General features: G+C 50.1%; 1 protein-coding gene across 2 annotated transcripts; it reads right to left on the bottom strand.

Moving 5' to 3' along the window:
* Positions 1–173: 173 nt before the first annotated feature.
* PAQR8 (progestin and adipoQ receptor family member 8) lies at positions 174–19,500 on the bottom strand. 2 transcript variants are annotated; one of them, XM_071447478.1, is made up of 2 exons: positions 19,345–19,500; positions 174–9,786 (listed from the first exon to the last, which is right to left on the bottom strand). In XM_071447478.1, exon 2 carries the CDS (start codon positions 9,748–9,750, stop codon positions 8,692–8,694), a length of 1,059 nt encoding a protein of 352 aa, XP_071303579.1. In that variant the 5' UTR covers positions 9,751–9,786; positions 19,345–19,500; the 3' UTR covers positions 174–8,691. The 2 variants fall into 2 exon arrangements, with proteins under 2 accessions (XP_071303579.1, XP_071303587.1); XM_071447486.1 differs by having other exon boundaries at positions 19,306–19,476.
* Positions 19,501–19,777: the final 277 nt, after the last annotated feature.

The following is a 19,777-nucleotide window of genomic DNA, read 5'->3' as shown; positions in this document are numbered from 1 at the left end:
TGCGCAGGGCCCTTCGCGCCTCTCGCTGTGCCTCTCTCTGCGCATGCGCGTTGAGCGCCGCGGGGAGCGCGGTTGCCGTGGCGACGGGGAGGGCTCTGAGGGGCCGAACCGCCCCCTCCCCCCCCGCGCTGTGAGGGGAGTCCGACCCCGCGGCGTGGAAAAAAAGACGTGGAAAGTCTTAATCCTGTTTTATTTGGGATTTTCCCCTTGTGAAAAATGCGCATTTTATGACTGGCTTTTCGCAAATATTCAAATGAATATTATATGTGTTGCGTTAGAAAGTTATGCTGTATTAATTCTCTTAAGTAGTGTGTTAAATATGGTTTTAGGTTATAACAAAATGTTAAAATAGAAACTATGCTATGTAGGATACTTTTTTAAAGAAAGGACTCACTGAGACAGCAGCCACAGGACACCTAAATCTTTCTGAGAAAAAGAATTTATTGCCCTCTTATCAGAAGAAACGAACTTCTTCCTGCCTCGAAGGCACTGTCAGGATTCAGAGGAAGAAGTTGACGATGACCAGACAGAATCCTGTATTTTAATGGAATTTATGCATCATGTATGAAGTGTATGAATATGCAACAGGCTGTTGTTTTTAAGGGTTAATCCTTTGTTAATGTGTGTCCTTGTTCGGGATCGTGCTGCCCAGAAAAAGTTACCCGGACGTCCGTAACTCTGTCTTTATTGTCTCATATTGTCCTAATTCAAATTGTCCAAATTATTATTACTCTAATTGTATTACTATTTTTATAACCATTTTATTACTATTAAATTTTTAAAATTTTAAAAACAAGTTATTGGCGTTTTTACACCCCTCACAGCCCCTCAGAGCCCCCTCATATCTCCCTCGTGGCCCCTCATAACTCCCTTACATTAAAACATCTTGGCCTCCCAAACAGGTGGTGGCATCTGGACTGCTGCTTTTTGGGGAGTTTTCCTTGCCCTGTGCAGTGCCCAGGGTGAGGAGCAGCTCTGAAGGGACAAATCCATACCTGGAGTGATTGAAATATTTTAACAGAAGTGATTGTGCTGGTTTATGATGTATGTATACATGTATAAAAATGTATATAGTTGTGAAATAGTGTATTTTTCATATGTAGCACAGATATAATTCCTCTCTTTCAAACACGGTTTTTATCTCTGGAGGAAGGGGCAAAAAGAAGCATCAAGGATACCATGAAGGAAAAGGTGGATCTGCAAAAGTCACTCCCAATTGCAAGAGAGAAAACAGCTAAATCCATCACCATGGAAAACAGAAGTTATTTGTTGCCTATAGATGTCGTGGATTCCCCAAAAGATGTGGATTCCTCATCCCTGGAAGCGTTCAGGGCCAGGTTGGACAGGATTTGGGAGAAACCTGGTCTAGTGGAAGGTGTCCCTGCCCTTGGCAAGAGGGTTGGAACGAGATGATCCTGAATGTCCCTTCCAACCCAAACCTTCTAGGACTCCATGAAAAAGAAGATTTTTGTGCATCTTTGCTTTGTTCTCTTTATCACCACTACACCAGGCAAGCCAGGCTGTGATTCAAGGGCAGGCGGCAGATCCGAGGGTTTTGTAAGCACAAGTTAAGCAGGGAGAATTGCAGCCAGACCGTCTGTCTGAGCACGGTGTGGGAGAGAGAAAAAAGCCAGACGGTGGGAGATAAAGAATGAGGCTGATGAGCTTACAAAGGAAAATAATGAACTGAAGGCCAAGCAGGGCTAGAAGAGCTGAATCTGGAAGACAGCAAAGTTGCTGGTGTGATGGCTGACTTAGACTTAGGAGCAGGACCCTGATCAAGCCCTTGCTCTGATTTTTCAAGCTGCAATATCCAGGCAGCATTTAACAGGGAATGGGGCCTCTCTCAGAGAAGGAAAGCCAGCTCTGTGTGCCAAGGATCATCCACAAGGACAGTAACTGCAAATTTGTGACAAGGCTGTGTGGCACAGCCTGTAAAGATGACAGGCTAGGCATGTTCAGCCTGGAGAAAAGAAGGCTCTGGGAAGTCCTTTCCAATGCCTAAAGGGGCTCTGAGAGAGCCAAAAAGGGATTATTTACAAGGGTATGCAGTGACAGGACAAGGGGCAGTGGTTTTAAACTGCCAGGGGGCAGGGTTAGATGGGATATTGGGAAGGAATTCATCCCTGTGAGGGTGGGGAGGCCCTGGCACAGGTTGCCCAGAAAAGCTGTGGCTGCACTGTCCCTCCAAGTGTCCAAGGCCAGGTTGAGGAACCTGGTTTAATGGAAGGTGTCCCTGCTCACGGGTTTGGAATGAGGTGATCTTTAATGTCCCTTCCAACCCAAACCATTCTGGGATTCCACAGGAGGAAGTAGAAGAAAAGCTGTAGCAGAATGTGGTATTTAGTAATAGTGACTGTAAAGCAGGAGAAAGGAGAAATGAGGAATTAAAGTGAAGATATAGATTAAGCTTCATCCTTGAAAACTTCTGTACAGACAAGTCTGACTTGCCAAGGTTAAGATGAGCTTTTTAGCTTCCCACATCCCTGCTATCTACTCATGAAAGGCAAAAGGAATTCTTTATCGGGCTCTGCTTTCGTGGCAGTGGAGGACAGGGATGGAGGTATCTCGCCCTCTGGTGGGTGAAAACACAACCTGCAGAAGCCTTGGGCTGCATGGTGTATTAAGAAATAATAATTAAAATTACTGGTTATTGGAAAGAAAAATAAATTATATTCTAGAGGTTTTAAGTTCTGAAATTCAGAAAAAAATTGATGAATTATGCATGTGATCACACACAACCCTCCCAAATAAGGTTGATGAGTTCAGGATCTGGAGCAATATGACAGAAAGGGATCAGAAAATCAACAAAACACCATGATGGAGAAATCCCTAAAACTGGGATCCCTAAATCCGGGAAGTCAGTGTGCTGGGGTGTGTCTCTGGAGTGTGTGTAGAGAACACCAGCAGTGTGGGGACTGACAAGGCAGAGATGTGGGTGCATCTGCAGGGCCATGATCTTGTTGGGATCAGGAAGATGTGGTAGGATGGCTCCCACGACCTCAGTGTTGCAATGGAGGGATACAGACAAGCCAAAAAGGTGAGGAGAGGGAGCTGCCCTGTAGTGAGAGAGCAGCTGGAGTGCCTGGAATTCCGAGTGGATGATGAGCCAACAGCTTACAGGGGAAGGGTTCAAGGGGGATAACCAGTTTGGGTGATGTTGTACTGGCCCTGCTCCTCATGGGGGACTTCAGCCACCCTGATACCTGCTGGAAGGACAAGAAAAGAGGGATGGAGCATCTCTCCTAAGAGGAAATGCCAAGAGAATTGGGATTGTTCATCCTGGAGAAGAGAAGGCTTAGGGGTAACCTAATTGCAGTCTTCCAGTACCTGAAGGGAGCCTACAGGAAAGATGGAGAGGGACTACATTTAGAAAACATGTAATGACAGGACAAAGGGAAATGGCTTCAAAGTGAAGCCAGAGAGTAGATTTAGATTGGGTATTAGGAAGAAATTATTTAGTGTGGGGTTGGTGAGGCCTTGGCACTGGTTGTCCAGAGAAGCTGTGGATGCCCTATCCATGGAAACATTCAAGGTCAAATTGGATGGAGCCCTGAGAAACGTGGTCTAGTAGAAGGTGTCTCTGGCCATGGCAAGGGGTTGGAATGAGATGATCTTTAAGGTCTCTTCCAACCCAAACCCTTCTACGATTCTGTGATTTTCAGTCCAGGAGATTTCTGGAATGCAGTGGTGGTAACTCCCTCCTCCAAGTGATGGAGGAGCTGACAAGGAGAGGTACTTTGCTGGACGTCAGACTCATGGTTTACTGGAAATGTGAGGGTCAAAAGCAGAGCTGGCTGGAGGAGCTCAGTATCCTGAAGGAAGGGAGGAAGGCAAACATCAAACAGTAGCCTTCAGATTTTGGCCTCTTCAAAGGCCCCTATCCGCTTGGTAGAGTCCCCTGGGATAAAGAGGCCTGGGAGGAGTCATCTCCAAGCTCAAGAACAATCCATTCTAATGAGCAGGAAGCTGGGAAAAAATGCCAGCAGGCCTGCATGGATAAACAAGGAGCTCCTGGAAAAACTCAAACACAGAAGCAGCAGAGAGAAGGTGAAAGCAAGGACGTGGATAGAAAGGAATACAGAGACTATCTGAGTGTGTGGAGATGAGGAAAGGCAAAGTCCAACTGGAATCTGTTTGGGAATACCAAAGACAACCAGAAGGGTTTCTACAGGGTGACAAAAGGGAGACTAGGGAAAAAGTTGTGGGCCCATTGCTCAGTAAGATGTGGGAGCTGGCTACAGAGAACATGGAAAAGCCTTCTTCACCTCAGTCTTTACCAATGGGATAAGCCTTCAGGAATCCCTGGTCCCTGAGAGCAGGGAGAAGGGCTGGAGCAGGGAACATGTACCTGGTGGAAGAGGATCATGTCAGGCAATATTTAAAGGATTTTATAGGTGTATATAAATCCCTGAAGGGAAGGTGCAAAGTGGACAGGACGAGGCTCTGTACCAGGCCCCAGGGCCAGGACCAGAGGGCACAGGCACACACTGGATGGAACACAGGAGGTTCCTCTGAACATCAGGAAACACTTTTTTACTGTGAGGGTGGCTGAGCACTGGCACAGGTTGTCCTGAGAGGTGATGGAGTTGCCATCCTTGGAGATATTCAAAATCCATCTGGACATGGACCTGGGCAACCAGCTCTGAGTCCCTCTGCTTGAGCTGAGGGTTGGACCAAGTGGCCCCCAGAGATCTTTTCCAAACTCAACCCTTATGTGATTGTGGATGATGAACTAAAATTTCTCTAATCAGTGTCAGGGCAGTTGTTCTGCACTTCCCTTGTGGAAAGGGAATGAAATCCAAAAGGTATCAAGAAACCTTGGAAGTGCTTTGAGATGCACATATAAAACCACACCTTATTGTTCATTATTGTAATTATTATCCCCATTTTTTTCTAATGACTCATAACCTTCTGTAGCTGTGCAGTTGTGCATTTGGGAATTTCACACCACACCAATTGTTTTGCTTTCACAGATTTTTTTTTTCCCATTAAAGTTTTTAAATAAAGATCAGTACAGTACAAAGCTTAAAATATTGTCAATGTTTTCAACAATACAAAGTCAGCAGGTGGGAGTTGGGAAGGGGATGGTTAATAAGGAACACTCATATCCTTCCCTGTTTCCCAAAGGAAAAAAATACAAACCCTTTTGTACTTCTGTTTAGTAATGAACAGTGCTTAAAAATAATCTTGTCAGTAAAAGATGTAAATTGCAAGGCACATGAGGAACCTGTCCTTGCCTTGTTACACAAATTAGGCATAAATACAAATTGAAGGCACCTGTCTCCATCCTCCCCTCCTGCTCTGTACACGGAGCAAATCCTGTCAGTGGGAATTTGTTGTTAACAGCAACCATGGAGCATGGAGCAGACAGCGAAGAGGCTGCCCTTGATCCTCAGGTTCCTTCAGGATTAATCCCCAAAAGAAACAGCACAAGGCACATTGGGATGAATTCTAAGGAGCTGTCCTGGTTTGCAAGATCTGAAGGAACACTACCTCAGGACCAGAGATTCCTGAGGGAGAGGACTGTCATGTCAGGGATCCCTGAGGGATCTCGGGTGGTCAGCTCTTCACCAAGCCTGGCCACTGGTACATTCTTCCCAGGCATGCCTCCTTAGGAACACCAGGATGGAGGAGACCTGCTCCAAGCAGTGAGCCCAAGGAGAAGCTCCTGGGGGGGCTCAGACAAGCTGAGCATTTATCACAGAGGCACTTTGGATTTATCCAGATCCAGCCCTGGTGTCCTCTGGATCACTGGCAAAGCTTCCACAGCCACTTCCCAGCTGAGACTGCAGGTGGAGTCTGCCCAGGAAGGCAGCCAGGTGCGTAAGGCACAAGGATGAAGGAAAGAAAGAAGCTGGCTGGAGGAAGAGGATGGAGACAGGGATGAAGGAAGCTCCAGTGTTGGTGAGCCCCTTGTGACACAAGGGCACATCCTCACAGCAGCACAGATCTGTATTGTAGATCCCAGCTCACTCCACCCATCATCGTAACCAGGAGTCAGCTCCAGGTGGGAGTGCAGGGCCACACGGAGATGGGCTCGGCTTCACCTGAGGGGAAACGTGGGAGTGTGCAAAACCACCTCCACTGTCACACCACTGCTCCACTGCCCACTTCTGCTCAGCCAGGGAGGAGAAGACATGATCAGAAGTACCAGATATGATCAGAAGTACCTTGGAAGAGCCATGTGGGGCTCCTCTCCCTGTCCCTGAATGAGACAGAATTACCGTACTCACCCTCCTTCAACAAGGGCAGGGCATGTCATCTGTTTTCAAACCCTCAGAGAAGGGGACACCTGGGTGATCCCTTCCTTTGGTACCAATGTAACTCCAGGTAGCATCAGAGCAGGTTTGCTATTACCAGCCATGCCCAATCCTTCTTAATTTTATCTCAGAAATGAGCTCTGGACCAGCCCGATTTACCTTTGTTTCTGCACAGGAACCCACTGATACCATCCAGTCAGTTCCACACCCAGTGCCTTGTGCTGCCTTACCCACCACAAAACCAAGACAAATTAGGCTGCAAGAAAAAGCTGCTTGCACTGGAAGCCTTTTCTCAAACTGGGAGGAGACCCACAAACAAAGCCAGAGGCCATGGAGGGAGCAGTCCATCAGTGCAGCTGAGCGAGTTGAGCAGCCAGCTGCCATGCAAGGAGGAACTGCTGCTGGCCTCCAATCCAGCCCTTCCCTGCCAGCAGCTGCATTGTCCAAGTGAGTTGGCTCAGATTTAAAACCAGCCGAAAATTACTGACATGTTTTCAGTAGGATTGGTTTCCCAAAGGTCCCTCTCCTGGCACTGGCTCACTCTGTGGTGAGATGAACTTCTGTGCATGGGAAGAGGTTGAACGAGGTGCAAGTGGGACCACCCCTGCTTGGCATCTCCCCTGAGGCAGATTTTCTTCTAGGTCAGCATGGCTGTACCATCTGTACCATCAAAAACACCCTATGAAATCAAGTAATTAATTTCTAAGCTCAGACCAGGACTGATGAGAAAGGGTGGAGTTGATGACCTCCTGAAGGCTTTCCTATGACTTCTTCTCCTATACTCCTATACCAAACTTACTTCCCTCTCCCTTTGTATTTAATTTTCTGTAGGGCCATGAGTCCCAAATTCACCTACTAAACACAGGACCAGCAAAGTGCCAATCTACAGGTCTGTTTTCCACCACCTATTAACAAATCTGTTGTCCAGCCCACCTTGCTCCTCCAGCAGGACAGCACTGTTTCCTTCAGGTTAATCTTAACCCAGCTAGGAGGCTCTGCAGATTTAAAATCCCAAGGCAAAGCCCTTCTGGATAACAAGTCCCATGGAACATGCACACACACACACACACACCTCAAGAGCTGAAACACAGATGAAGTGCAGAAATCAGTGCTTGTCCTCACCAACCATATCCCCAACCCTACACTCTGCCTGCTCAGAACCAGCAATCACAATTCATTTGCCTGCCCTTGGGCTCAATGAGACAAATCCGTGGCTGGGATAGATCCCATGGATTCCTTGGTTTTAGCAAGGATTTAATCCTCATTGGTGGCTCCATGTTTGATATTCCCCCAAGCCCAGCACAGAATAGATTCTTCTAGTGGGGGACATGGTAATCCAGCCTTTGTTACCTTGGACAGGAGTGACCCATGGACATTAAGTGACCCTGACCACTATCTTTGCTACTCCCCACAGGAATCACCAAGTCCCAAGGCCAAGCCTTCCCCAGGTTGTGCAGGACCATAATGTCATCACTCTCCTTTACTTTTGCTGTTCTACCTTCATCTAATACTGATAAAAACCTGCCAGAGTCACAGCCCCACTTATCATAAAACAGCAACCCTGAAGCTCCAAAGTCAGCTTTCCCACAATGCTCATCAAGGACACAAAGCACCATTAAGAGGGGAATAAAGACTCCTTCACCTTCAGACCCTTTTGGCCGTGACCACAGTAGTGTTGTTGGAGGACCAGAGCCTTTCCTGTATCAAACAGATGCCATCCAAATTAGTCCACATTTCATGGACATTGCTAGAGGTTGGTCAGACTCCCTGGACAGATGACACAGACCCAGTTTGTCCCAGAGGACCCCAGGTCAAGCCAGGATCTCCAAAGATGTTTTCCCAAAGCCACCTAAGTGACCTGGCACTGACACCCTTGACAAGGGGAGCTCAGAGAGAGCCTGGCTGGAACAGGAGAAGGATTCTAGCAGCCACAGTGCCACATGTGCCCTCATACCCGAACCCTAGAAACACAAACTTCCTGAAACCTTCCTACTGCCTTTGACAGGAACCGTTCTCACACAGATACGGCCGAACCCAGAGAGGTCATCACATCCAGCTGAGCTCCTCATGGTGTTGTGAGCCCTGGCACACCCTTCTGCAGTCCCACAGCCTCCAGGCTGCCCTCCCTGACCTTCAGCAAGGTCTCACCCACAGCTCTACCAGAATGAACAAGGAACCTCTGCCTATTTCAGCATCCTTGGTTCAGTGACTTGTTCTGGCTTAGAACACTCCATGTCCCCCCCTGGATGGCAAAAGGCAATCCCTGCTGTGAAAATGCATCCAGCATGAAGTGTCCAGCCCTCCATCTGAATCCAGGGTCCTGGTTAGTCACGGCGTGTTAGGCAAGTAAGACAGTCATGTCTCTAGTATGTTATGCCCTTTTTCTTGATTTTCTCTGGTGATGTCATGCCTGTCACGTCCGTGACTCTCAGGAGTCCTTTTTAGCCAGGCTGTCCTTGATCCTGCATCGCAGGATGTAAGCTGTGATGGCACTGCAGGCCACCAAGCCAAAGAAAGAGATGCAGGAGAGATAAACGGTGAAAGGCCCGTGTCTCTTCAGGAAAATCTCCTGCCTGTTCTTGTAATCCAAAAGAATGGCCTCCAGCTGTGACAGGGTGCAGATGGCCAGGAAGGTGTGGAAGATCTGGTGGGCGTGGCCAACAATATCACAGGAGCCAGGGAAGTATTTCTCAGGGACAGGGCAGGAAAAGAAATAAGCACTGATAAGAAAAAACAGTATCTGGTACGTGTGGTACCAAGCAGCATCCTCCTCACAGCCCCCCAGGTGACACACAACCACCCGGTGAGCCACGGGACTGATGTCCAGGATGAAAGCCAGCCCTGCTGGGATCACCTGGCACATCTTCCTCATGATGGGGTAAGGCCGTCGGTACCGGTATTTGGCGTAGCAGCAGCCGGCACAGGACAACCAGCCGCAGAAAGCTGCTGCTGGCAGGAAGAAAAGCCAGAACTTGTCATACCAGGCTTGGTCAGAGCTGTAGTAGAAATGAGCCAAGGCACTGCCATACTGGTAGATGCTGACTCCAACATAGTCCACAAAGTAGAAGGTGTAGTGGTACAGCTCCGACTTGGACTGCAGCAGGTGGGCCAAGAGGCTGCAGGTCAGGTAGGTGACAGAAGAGAGGACGAAGATGAGCAGTGGCAAGGACCACGCATCCACAAGCAACTGCTCGGCCTCCACAAACGTCTTGAACCTCAGCAGCACGGCCAGCGCCGCCAGGAGATGAGTCCACACGTTGACCACCTCGTTGTGCTTCTGGAAGAGGCTGAGGAAGTAGTAGCGCCAGTCCTGGCCGGTGGGGCGGTACCCGCTGTGGATGTAGGGCTCGCGGAAGAGCTGCGGCACCTCGCACTCCTTCACCGTGCAGGGCATCTTGGGGAGGCCGTCCTCCAGCAGCCGGGGCAGCCGGCTGAGGTGCTGCCCACTCAGGGACAGCGTGCTGAGCCGCTCCAGGATGGCTGTCATCCTTCAGCCCCGCACCAGGGAACGCCTCTTCCTGCCCTGAGGGGATGGGAGAAAAAGGAAATGTTAATGGTGGTGCACCGGGGAGAACAGCATGCTGCCTTTACCGGCGGCCGGCGGGATTAACCATTAGAGCACCCATCAGTGCCTAAAGGGGCTCCAGGAATGCTGGAGAGGGACTTGGGACAAGGGCCTGGAAGGACAGGACAAGGGGCAATGCCTGCCCACTGCCAGAGGGTGGGGATAGATGGGATATTGGGAAGGAATTCTTCCCTGTGAGGTTAGTGAGGCCCTGGCGTGGGGTGCCCAGAGAAGCTGTGGCTGCCCCTGGATCTCTGGAAGTGTCCAAGGCCAGGTTGGATGGGGCTTGGAGCAACTTGGGATAGTGGAAGCTGTCCTTGCCCATGACAGAGTGTTGGGTCAAGATGGTCTTTCAAGTCCCTTCTATCCCAAACCATTCCATGATTTTATGAATACTGTCAAATTTAGGGGTACCAGATCTCCAGGGAACTTAGAGAAGGGTCTGAGGCAGCATGAGATTCCCAGGGATATCTGTTCCCTGACCTAAATTCAGCACAGAGGGGGACTGCAGAGCTTTGTCCCTGCAGGTCAGCCTGCATCAGATGGGCACAGCAATGTCACAAGCCTACCCTTCCTCCCCACTTCCTCAGGCACTCAGCTTGGAGCGTGTTCAGGAGCCACAAGCTGCCAACAAGGGGCTGCAGGAAGCAGATAGTTGGCAAGAAAGCATCTGATGATTTATGAAGGTGATTTTTCACCCCTTACCGCAGAACAAAATGCTCAGGGACAAAACTGGGATGTAAATTACTCATCTAAGGGATAAAGAGCCTGTCTGCACATGAGTTAAGAGGGTCCCAAACAAATCATGGAGGTTGCAAAGAAACTCAACCTTCCCTGTCACAGAGCTTGCCCATGGATTACTGTAGTGAGTATGGCAGAGGGAGAAGTGGAGAAATCCACAGTCCCAATCTGCAGCCCTTATCCCTCCACAAGTAAGAAGCATTAGGACTGAGAGGGACTGAAGAAATGAGAGGCTTCACATCCAAGCTGGCTGCAGTTTGGGTACAGCATCAGAGCCTTGGGAGCATCCATGGAGCCAGTGCTGAGGGACTGCCAGAGAAGTCCCTGGATGCTCAGAGCAGCCAAACCCTGTGCTGGGCGCTCCTCTGCTGCTCTGCTCCTTGGTAACCTCTAGACTTGCTAAGCTCTGGCTGGCAAGATTCAGATTCAGGGCACAGCAGGATCCTGATGTGTGGAGAACAACTCTTGGCATTAAATTAATTCCCAATACCCCCTGTTTCCCAATAACCTAGATAGCTCTCTTCCCTGCTGGTGTTTGTGTCATACAAAATAGAGGAGAATTCATCACAAATGCCCATGTTAAACTGAAATTGGTGCTGATGGGGCCCCACCACCAGACTGTGCAGGGCTGTGGTTAATCCTATGAAATCAACGCACAAAGGTTTGCAGGAGCAGAATCTGTCTCCTAAGCTTATATGCACACAACTGGAGCTGCACGGGATGGAGGTAGCAAAAAAAAAAAAAAAAAAAAAAAAGAAAAAAAAAAAAAAAGAAAGAAAAAACCCCCCAAATAAGTATTTTGCCTGAGTGTGGAAAACAGCCAATTTTTCTCCTGCTGCAATTTTTCTCCTACCAGCTGTGTTCAGAGGTGAGACACCAGTAGTTTGTGTGGGTACCTGGTCTAGTGAAGGTGTCCCTGCCCATAGCAGGGGGCTGGAACTAGAGGAGCTTTAAGATCCCTTTCAACCCAAACCAGTCCATGATTCCATGATGGGAGACCCCTGCTAGGCTGTGATACAGAGGACAGGACAGTGTTAAACACCATGAGAGAGTTTCTGAAAGCAAGGAGGTGGGACCTGGCAGTCCCAGGGTGAGACAGCACAAAGAGCAAAGTCAGAGCAGACTCTCAAGCAGGCAGCAAGTCTCACTTCCTGTAGAAACCCAAAGCGTCTGATAAGAAACAAAATATTTTCACGTTGCTTCTGTATTCTAGCAGAGGGGAGCTGTCATAATTAGGTTTCATTTTTCAGAAAATTCTTTCTGCCCTACACTGCCTTGGCTTTCTCCCTTAGCATCTCTCAGGGCTGGAGGTTTTTTCCTCTGTTTGTCACAGGGGACTTTGTCTGCTGTGTTTGATGGAGCTGCCTTAGCCACAGAAGACAAAATGGTCCCTGGAAATGCTGTTTTAGTTTCACAAATGTATAATGCTGAAGGGAGCACACTTGCTGGGCAGTTAATGTTGTTAATGTTAAGACTTTGTTTCTCTAAGGGTCTGCAGGGTCCTGATTTATGATTGGACATGCAGTTAATTTAGCAGGTTGTGTATCCCTGTGGAGTTACATGCCAAAATCTAGGCAGGCAAGGCAAGTTTTGACTTTGGGGCAGTCCTATGAGGGCAAGGTGTGAACAGGAGGCAACACTCACTCTGTGCCCTGTTCCAATGCACAGCCAGTCTGTTCTGGCTTCTTGTAGCTAGTGGAGTTCATTCATAAATCATGGAATTGTGGAGTGCTTCAGGATGGAAGGGATGTTAAAGATCACCTCATTCCAACCTCCTGCCATGGACAGGGACACCTTCCCCTATCCCAGGTTGCTCCAAGCCCCATTCAAACTTGGACACTTCCAGGGATGGAGCAACCACAACTTCTCTGGGCAACCTGTGCCAGGGCCTCACCACCCTCATGGGGAAGAATTTTTTCCTGCCCATAGCAGAAGAGTTGGAACAAAATGATCTTTCCAACCCAGACCATCCTGGGATTCTATGATTCAATGATCAGGATGGTGAGGCAGAAGAAGAAAGGACAATGCTGAAGTTCCTTACATCTTGGAGAGAACAGAGTAATGCCAGAGGGAATCCCAGCAGAAGAGGAACTGAAAACCAGCTCCAAGAGGGCACAGCTGCAAGCATAGGGCAAGAGGGCACAGACCTGCAGAGATGCTCATCTCCTGTGGAGAAACCTGCTGAAAACTGCATGTAAAGAGCAAAGGCAACACATGGGAGGGTGGCAGCTGAGCCTGGTAATAGGAATGCATGGGGATGCAGTCCATGGCCTGCCTGCTTTGCATGCTGACAAGGGTGTGAGAGAGACAGGCAGCTTCTGTCCCAGGCACAGCCTGGCTCTGGCTTGCACCGCTCGTACTCGTGCCAGGATTTTGCCAAGGTCTCTCATCCCCAGAGCTCAGTGCATGCAGCGAGCATCGCCTCAGAGAGCCTGGGCACTGCACATCTCCCTGACAGCACAGATTATTCCAGGCAGGCTTTCAGAGCTGGAAAATGCCAGTTTTAAACAGGCTGCGAGGGGCAGAGATTTTCAAAATAATAGTCCGAAATCACAAGAAACACATCTGATACTGGACTGAACAATGCTAAATCAGGAACCTGGTACCCTGCTTATTTCAAACCTTGTGATATGAGTGAGTGAGAACGAGTTGGCAGCTTCCAGAGATCATGTGATGGGACAAAGTGACGAGCAATTAACGTTAGAAAAGAGAGAGAAAGAGAAAAAAAACCAACAAAAAACACCAACCCAGAAACCCAAGGTCAGCACTGGCTGTTTCACTTTCACAGAGCCCCTATTCTTTTCCCTTCACGGGGGCGTAGGAGCAGCTGAAAGCCACATTCATCGGCGGGGTGTCTCGTTGAGATTCCGTCCTCACTCCCATCTCCGGGGGATTCAGTTATTTTGGCTGCTCCCAATTAACAGCAACCAAGTATCGTTTGTTCAGGGAGGGAGCTGCAAGGCGAGAAGGAGGGCGTGGATGATGGCCAGGCTGGATCATGACATCCACAATAAAAACTCCCGGCACAGGAGGAGAACGATCCTGTTCCAATTTTTCTCTCCCTTTTGAAGAGGGTAATTGGAAACCCGAGCTTTTTCCCAGCTCTTTTGCTTTTTGGTCACAGTCTGATGGAAGGGTTTGAATGAGAAAATTTCCTACAGAGTATGGTCGATTTTCCCACCAGTCTGGCCCCCGAGTTCACTGTCTGGGACTGAGGCTGGACCAATGTGATAGATTTACTTGCAGGCTGGTATTCAGGCATCAGAGGTTTACACAGGCTTCCAAAAAGGCAGTAATTCCTGGTAAACAAAGCAGGGAGGACCGGGGGTACTCTGCTTTGGGGAAGTCTTTAATAAATGCATGGCATTTAAAACAGAGGAAAAAAAAAAAAGAAGTGGTGGTTGTGGACAGCATGAAAATAACAGACTGGTTTGGAGAGCTGCAGGTGATTAATGCCTGAATTCCTCTCTTCTGGCAGTTGAGCAAAAGTCCCAGGGGGGACTCCAGGTCATTTTGAAGCTTTTGGGGTTTTATTGTGACCCATTCCTACATGGGGTTGACTTTGGTGTCACAGCTCCCAGTGCACCAGGATGGCAAGGAGCAGTTCAGCTCTGGGAGAGGCTGCACCAGGGCTGCACCCAGCTCAGAGGCACTGGATAAACCCAATCCCAAACCCTGTTGTCTGAAGGCTGGTTCTCCCTGAGCATAAACATCTCTTCCAGTAATTAAACCATTCTTTGGTTTAATTAAAGAGAGAGAAAACTTTGAGGGAGAAAGAGGGAGAAAACTAAAGAGGGAGAAAACTAAAGAGGGAGAAAACTTTGAAAGACCATCCTGGGAGCACAGTGCCAGCTCCTCCATCCTATTCTTGCCCTGTGTTTTGGAAAGGCTCCTCCAGAGCTGAGAAAATAAGCGACCATGGACTGGCTCAAGAAGCAGTTCCTGTGCAGTCTTGGTATTACCTGCTTCCTTCTGCCACAGATTTAGGGACCAGACTGCTCCAGACTGCAGCAGGAACACCCAAAGCTCAGACACCTTCTGTGGGGAGTTACTGGGATTTACATGGGATTTACAACCAGCACAGGTTCCCCAAAGGAGCTGTGGCTGCCCCTGGATCTCTGGAAGTGTCCAAGGCCAAGATGGACAGGGCTTGGAGTAAACTGGGATAGGGGAAGGTGTCCCTGCCATGGCAGGGGGGTTGAACTGGGTAAGCTTTAATGTCCCCCCCAACCCAAACTACTCTGTGATTCCATGATTTGATGGTTTGTGCCAGGGACCAGCCCTGCCAGGACAGGCAGCAGGGTGTGAAGAACTTATCTACTCTCCAGCATCAAAGAAGTGGAAATCCCCACAACCAGAGAGGGGCCAGGTGTTTGGGGCTTTTCTAAACTGGGCTTACACTTTCCCATCTAGGAAATGGGGATATCAGTCCTCATCTGCCTGGTGGAAATGAGATCTCGTGCTCATAATGCACTGGGCAGTGCTGGGACTACTTAACAGTGAATTGCACAGAAGATTTTATTTCCCTCAAGGCACTTAGGTACCCTGTTAGATCTACATCAGCCCAATTACTCCTCCAACAGGGACCTGCACAGGTTGGGATGCTCTGGAAAGTAAAAGGTGGTGCCATCTGATTTACTGAAAGGCACAACTTAAAACAACCTGACCTCTTCAGGAAAAAAAAGATGAAAATAACCTTGTGGTAACTTTCAAATAAAAGAAGATGGCTCAAATGCTCCCCTTCTCCACACACACACACACACACACACACACACACACACACAGTGTGCAGCCCAAGCAGGGTTTGTCCAAGCTTGTATCCCTCAGGAAACGAACGTCCCGTGATGCTGGGAGACGAGCCATGAAAGCCAGTGGGAGGTGGCAGGATCCCCCACGGAAGCCACGGCAGTGTCAGCTCCCCTGCAATTCCTGGCCTGGCAGCAAGCTGGGCCAGCAGCCAGCTCAGCCCTGCTGGGCAGCAAGTGCCTCTTGACATGGGCTCAGCGTTGCCTGAGCTTTGGGATGGGGCCAGGGGATGACAGCAGTGGAGCCAGCACAGGGAACGCTGTGCTCGGAGGGCACAGAGCAAAAACAAAGCTGCTTGCAAATGCATCCCAACAAGGGGGGCACCCCTGAGGGCCTGTGGTGTTTGGGGGAGCGAAGCAGGGGAATGGAACCCCAAAATTAGGAAACCAATGGTTGGATGTGGCTGGTGGCTTTATTGTGAGAATCCAAGCATCACGTGCAAGGAAGGGGTTGATTTTCACAACATTGGGTTCTCAGAGATCAGCTGGGCTGGCTTGGCAATTCCTGTGCTGCTGCACCCCTCAAATGGGGGGCCACACACAAACTGTCAGGCAGGAACAACTCCTGCACTGTGCTATCTCCCAAACCATGTTAGGGAATGGCACAGTTCTGGTTTGCTGAGATAGCACAGCTGCAGTTTCCTCATGCCTAACCCAGCTTAGAGCTCGGTGATGCTGCTGCTAACACAGCCAATAATTCCTGAAAAAAAATTTAAAAATTCTCCTGGCTGAGGATTCCCTCCTCTGGCAAATCCACTCCCTCTGTATCAAAATTTGCTCAAGAGCAAGGTAATATTCTGCAGCTTTTCTTCCTGATCTCACTAATCCTTTGCTGTTTGTTCTTTCCTGATCCCCTCAGCACTTTCTTTTCCCACACACAACCAACACACAGCACCTGATGCTTTGGGGCTGGATTTCAGGTGGCTGTGAAATCCCTGGATGAGTACACCAGGAATCAAACCAGACTGGGACACAGTTCCAAACTGTAACCATCAGGTTGCTCAACTGTCAGCACACCCCTGGGCATGGTTTTGGTCCTGCCACCCCCACCAGTCCCTGCCAGCTGTATTCAACCATGCAGGGATCACTGATGGACTGGGACTGACCCTTTCCAGAAACTGGAATTGTGTCAGCAAAGTGCCTGGGGGTTTTCCCCCTGCACTGACTGAAAAAGGAGCCTGGATTTGTCACAGTGACATCCCACTTTCACCTCCTAAACTTCCTTTAGCACTAATCTTCCTTCAGTGCAGAACTGGGAACTCCTGCTAGCACAGGGAAACCTCAACAAGCCAGCCAATCCCTCCCTGCTCAGATCCATCTGCTGATGGGACAACCCTGGAACCATCTGCGGGCAGAGCTACCAAACCAAACTGCCCATGTGCTGTTTGTGGGTTCAAATCATCCCGAAAAAACCTCTGGGCTGAAGCTGCTCAGCTTTGCTGTCATCCACAAAAGCCTCTTGCACAAAAAACATCTTTTTTTTTTTTAGGCTGTGGATTTTAGAGCTTTGGTCACTAGAAAAAAATGTATATAAATCATGCAGAGCCCTGCGGCTGCTGCGGGCAGAGGAGGCACTGCCAGGGAGAGACTGCAGCCCTGAGCCAACCCCATGGAGCTGGGAGCTCTCCTCTCCCCTGAACTGAAAGTCTTTGTCCCCATCCTGGACCTCGTCCCATTTAACCCCATGGCCTCTCCCAGCCAGGTTCTAGGTTTGCAGTGACAGAAGTGATGCTACAAAGCTCCAAAGAAGAGGCAGATGGCAGATTCCCTCCCCAAAAGGCACGCAGGCTGTGCTGCATTCACTTGCTTAGAACCCTACCCAATCCCAAGGATTTGGTGGGGCATGGAGGGTGGGAAGGAGATGGGAGCAAGCTTCCCCTTACTACTTGGAAGTGTCCAAGGTGAGGTTGGACAGGGCTTGGAGCAATCTGGTTTAGTAGAAGGTGTCCCAGTCCATGGCAGGGAGCTGGAACTGGACCATCTTTAATGTCCCTTCCAACCCAAACCATTCCATGATTCTATGAAGGATGAAGCTTATAAGGTATGGCATGTGTACAGCTGCAGCCTCCAGCAGCCTCCCTGGGTATTTATTCATCTGAAATTTACTAATGATTAATTGTTTATGCACTTAAAGGGCCACTGGTCTGACCCCATGAGCAAGGGTTACCCCATAAACTGGCAGATAAAAAATTAAGCTGGTGCCTGACTCAAGATGTGCAAGTAGCTGCAAGCTCATGCACGTGACCTGGTGGTGGCACCTCCCTTGTGGCCATCCCTCCCTTGTGGCCATCCCTCCTTGCCATCCCTCCCTGCATCCACAGGGACACAGCCCTCGGCTCGGCCACAGGCTGCGGCTGCAGCTTCAGCATAAACAAATAAAAGCAATTAATGTCCAGGAAACAGAAAATCCTGCAGGGTGCAGGGCTGTTAACCCACACCTTCCCCAGCTGCGTGGGAGGGAATGTGCAACTGTGTGGTTTGGCCTGAGGAGCCCTGGAGTGGGTTTCTAGGAACTGTTTGCAGCACATATCACCACAGCACCCCAAGGCAGGAGCACAGTCTGCTGCTAGAATTCAGAATTCATGGCTGCCTGTCCCCTGGCAGAGGGCAAAACCAGACTTCAGACCTGCTGGATTCATCCTTTTTCAAGACCTTTCTGTAACTTTGCTCTTTTTCAATGCCAGGGAAGCATTACGCTCCTCATCCTCATCTGCAGCAAACCATCCCAGAATCCCAAACTATTTTGGGTTGGAAAGAACCTTAAAGCTCATCTCATTCCAAACCCCCTGCCGTGGGCAGGGCAGGCACTAGACTAGGTTGCTCCAAGCCTCATCCCACCCAAAAATCCTCCTACTAGCAATATTTAAATAATTTCCCAGCTCTGAAGCCACAATCCCACAACAAGTGCACCTCTCCATCCCAGTAAAAACCTGTGTGCCCCTGTGTGTCACCCTGGCACAGCTAATAGGATGCTCCAAACCCAACCCTGCTCATGCCAGGGAGGAATTGGTCTGGCACCAAACAAACAACCGTTAAATGTTTACCTGAACTTATATATCTATATATTTGTGTTCAAGAAAACCAGAACACTTTAAGACTGTCCACAATATTTCCCTCCCCTTCCTGAAAAAAAAAAAAAGAAAAGAAAAAAAAAAAAAAAAACAAAGAAAAAAAGAAAAAAAAAGTGAGATGCTTGTGGTGTTTTCAGCCAGGAAAACAGGGGGGAGGGACATGACCCCGAAGTGTCCTGGAGAAGATCAGCAGGGAACAATCCTTCGGTGACCCTTTGGAGACGCGCCCCAGCTCGTGTCTGCGCAAGGAGCAGGCGGCAGCTCCAAGGCAAACACCGGGAGCTGGTTCTTCTCCCAGCTCACGGCTGAACTATGGCCTCCAGAGCTCCCCGGGTGTCAAAGTCGTTAAAGGAAAATCCGCCCACAGCCATTTCAAACAAACACGCAGGAAAACCGCTGCCCACCTCTCTTCTTCAGGAAGCCCTTGAGATAGCGGTAACGGGGGAATTTAAAGCAAAATCCGCGTCTCCCTGCTCATCCCTGCCCTCCTTAAGCTCTTCCCCAGCACCCACCTGACCGCTGGACCAACCCCGGCTGGATGAACCACAATTGTGCGCGGCACAGAGGGAAAGATCCCGCATCCCCCCGCATCCCAGGGGTGTCTGCAAGCACCAGGCACCGCACACCGACCACCCCCGCACCCATCCCGCATCCCGCTTCTTTCCGCAGGGAACGATGCTCCCGGCGCGGCGGGGATGCAGGAGCGCGCCGGGAACTCCCCGGGGACCCTCGGGTGTCTCGGCGGGAGAGGAGGGGACCGCAGGGAGGGGATCGCCCGCACTGTCCGCTCTCAGTGCCCACTCTCCCTCTCCCGCACTCCATGTCCACGCTCACCGCCCGCACTCAGTGGCCGCACTCACCCCCTGCACTCAGTGTCGGCTCTCCCGTCCCGCACTCACCGCTCTCAGTGCCCGCTCTCGGTGTCCCCTCGGTGTCCCCTCGTGTCCGCTCTCCCCTCCCCTGTCCCGCTGCCGCTGCCGAGTCCCGGCACCGCCGCCTCCGGGAGCCCCCGCGGCCGCCCTGCGCATGCGCGCCCCGCCCTGGGGTGGCCCCGCGGACCGGGCCCAGCCCGGCCGGGCAAAGCGGGGCTCAAACGCTCGGCACCGCCCAGATCCCGTCACCCCAGCGGTGAGTGCTGAGCAGAGCCCAGTGACACATCCGTGAGAGGGGTGTAAAGTCGCAGACTCACAGAGTCGTTCCTCCGAGGTCATGGAGTCCAACCTGTGGCTGGTCCCCAGCACAGAGCACTGAGTGCCCCCCTCCTGCTGTTCCTTGGCGCCTCCAGGGATGGAGATTCCAGCACCTCCTGGGCAGCCCCTGGCAATGCCTGAC

The sequence above is a fragment of the Agelaius tricolor genome, unplaced genomic scaffold (genome assembly GCF_023055355.1).
Source record: "Agelaius tricolor isolate 1412-34295 unplaced genomic scaffold, bAgeTri1.0.p SCAF_1, whole genome shotgun sequence".
NCBI lineage: Eukaryota > Metazoa > Chordata > Aves > Passeriformes > Icteridae > Agelaius > Agelaius tricolor.
Note: the sequence above shows the minus strand (reverse complement) of the source record. Positions and strands in the feature narration are given on the sequence as shown.

Excerpts from the sequence above, each read along its gene's own strand:
- PAQR8 (XM_071447478.1), bottom strand. The coding sequence starts at position 9,750 with ATGACAGCCATCCTGGAGCGGCTCAGCACGCTGTCCCTGAGTGGGCAG.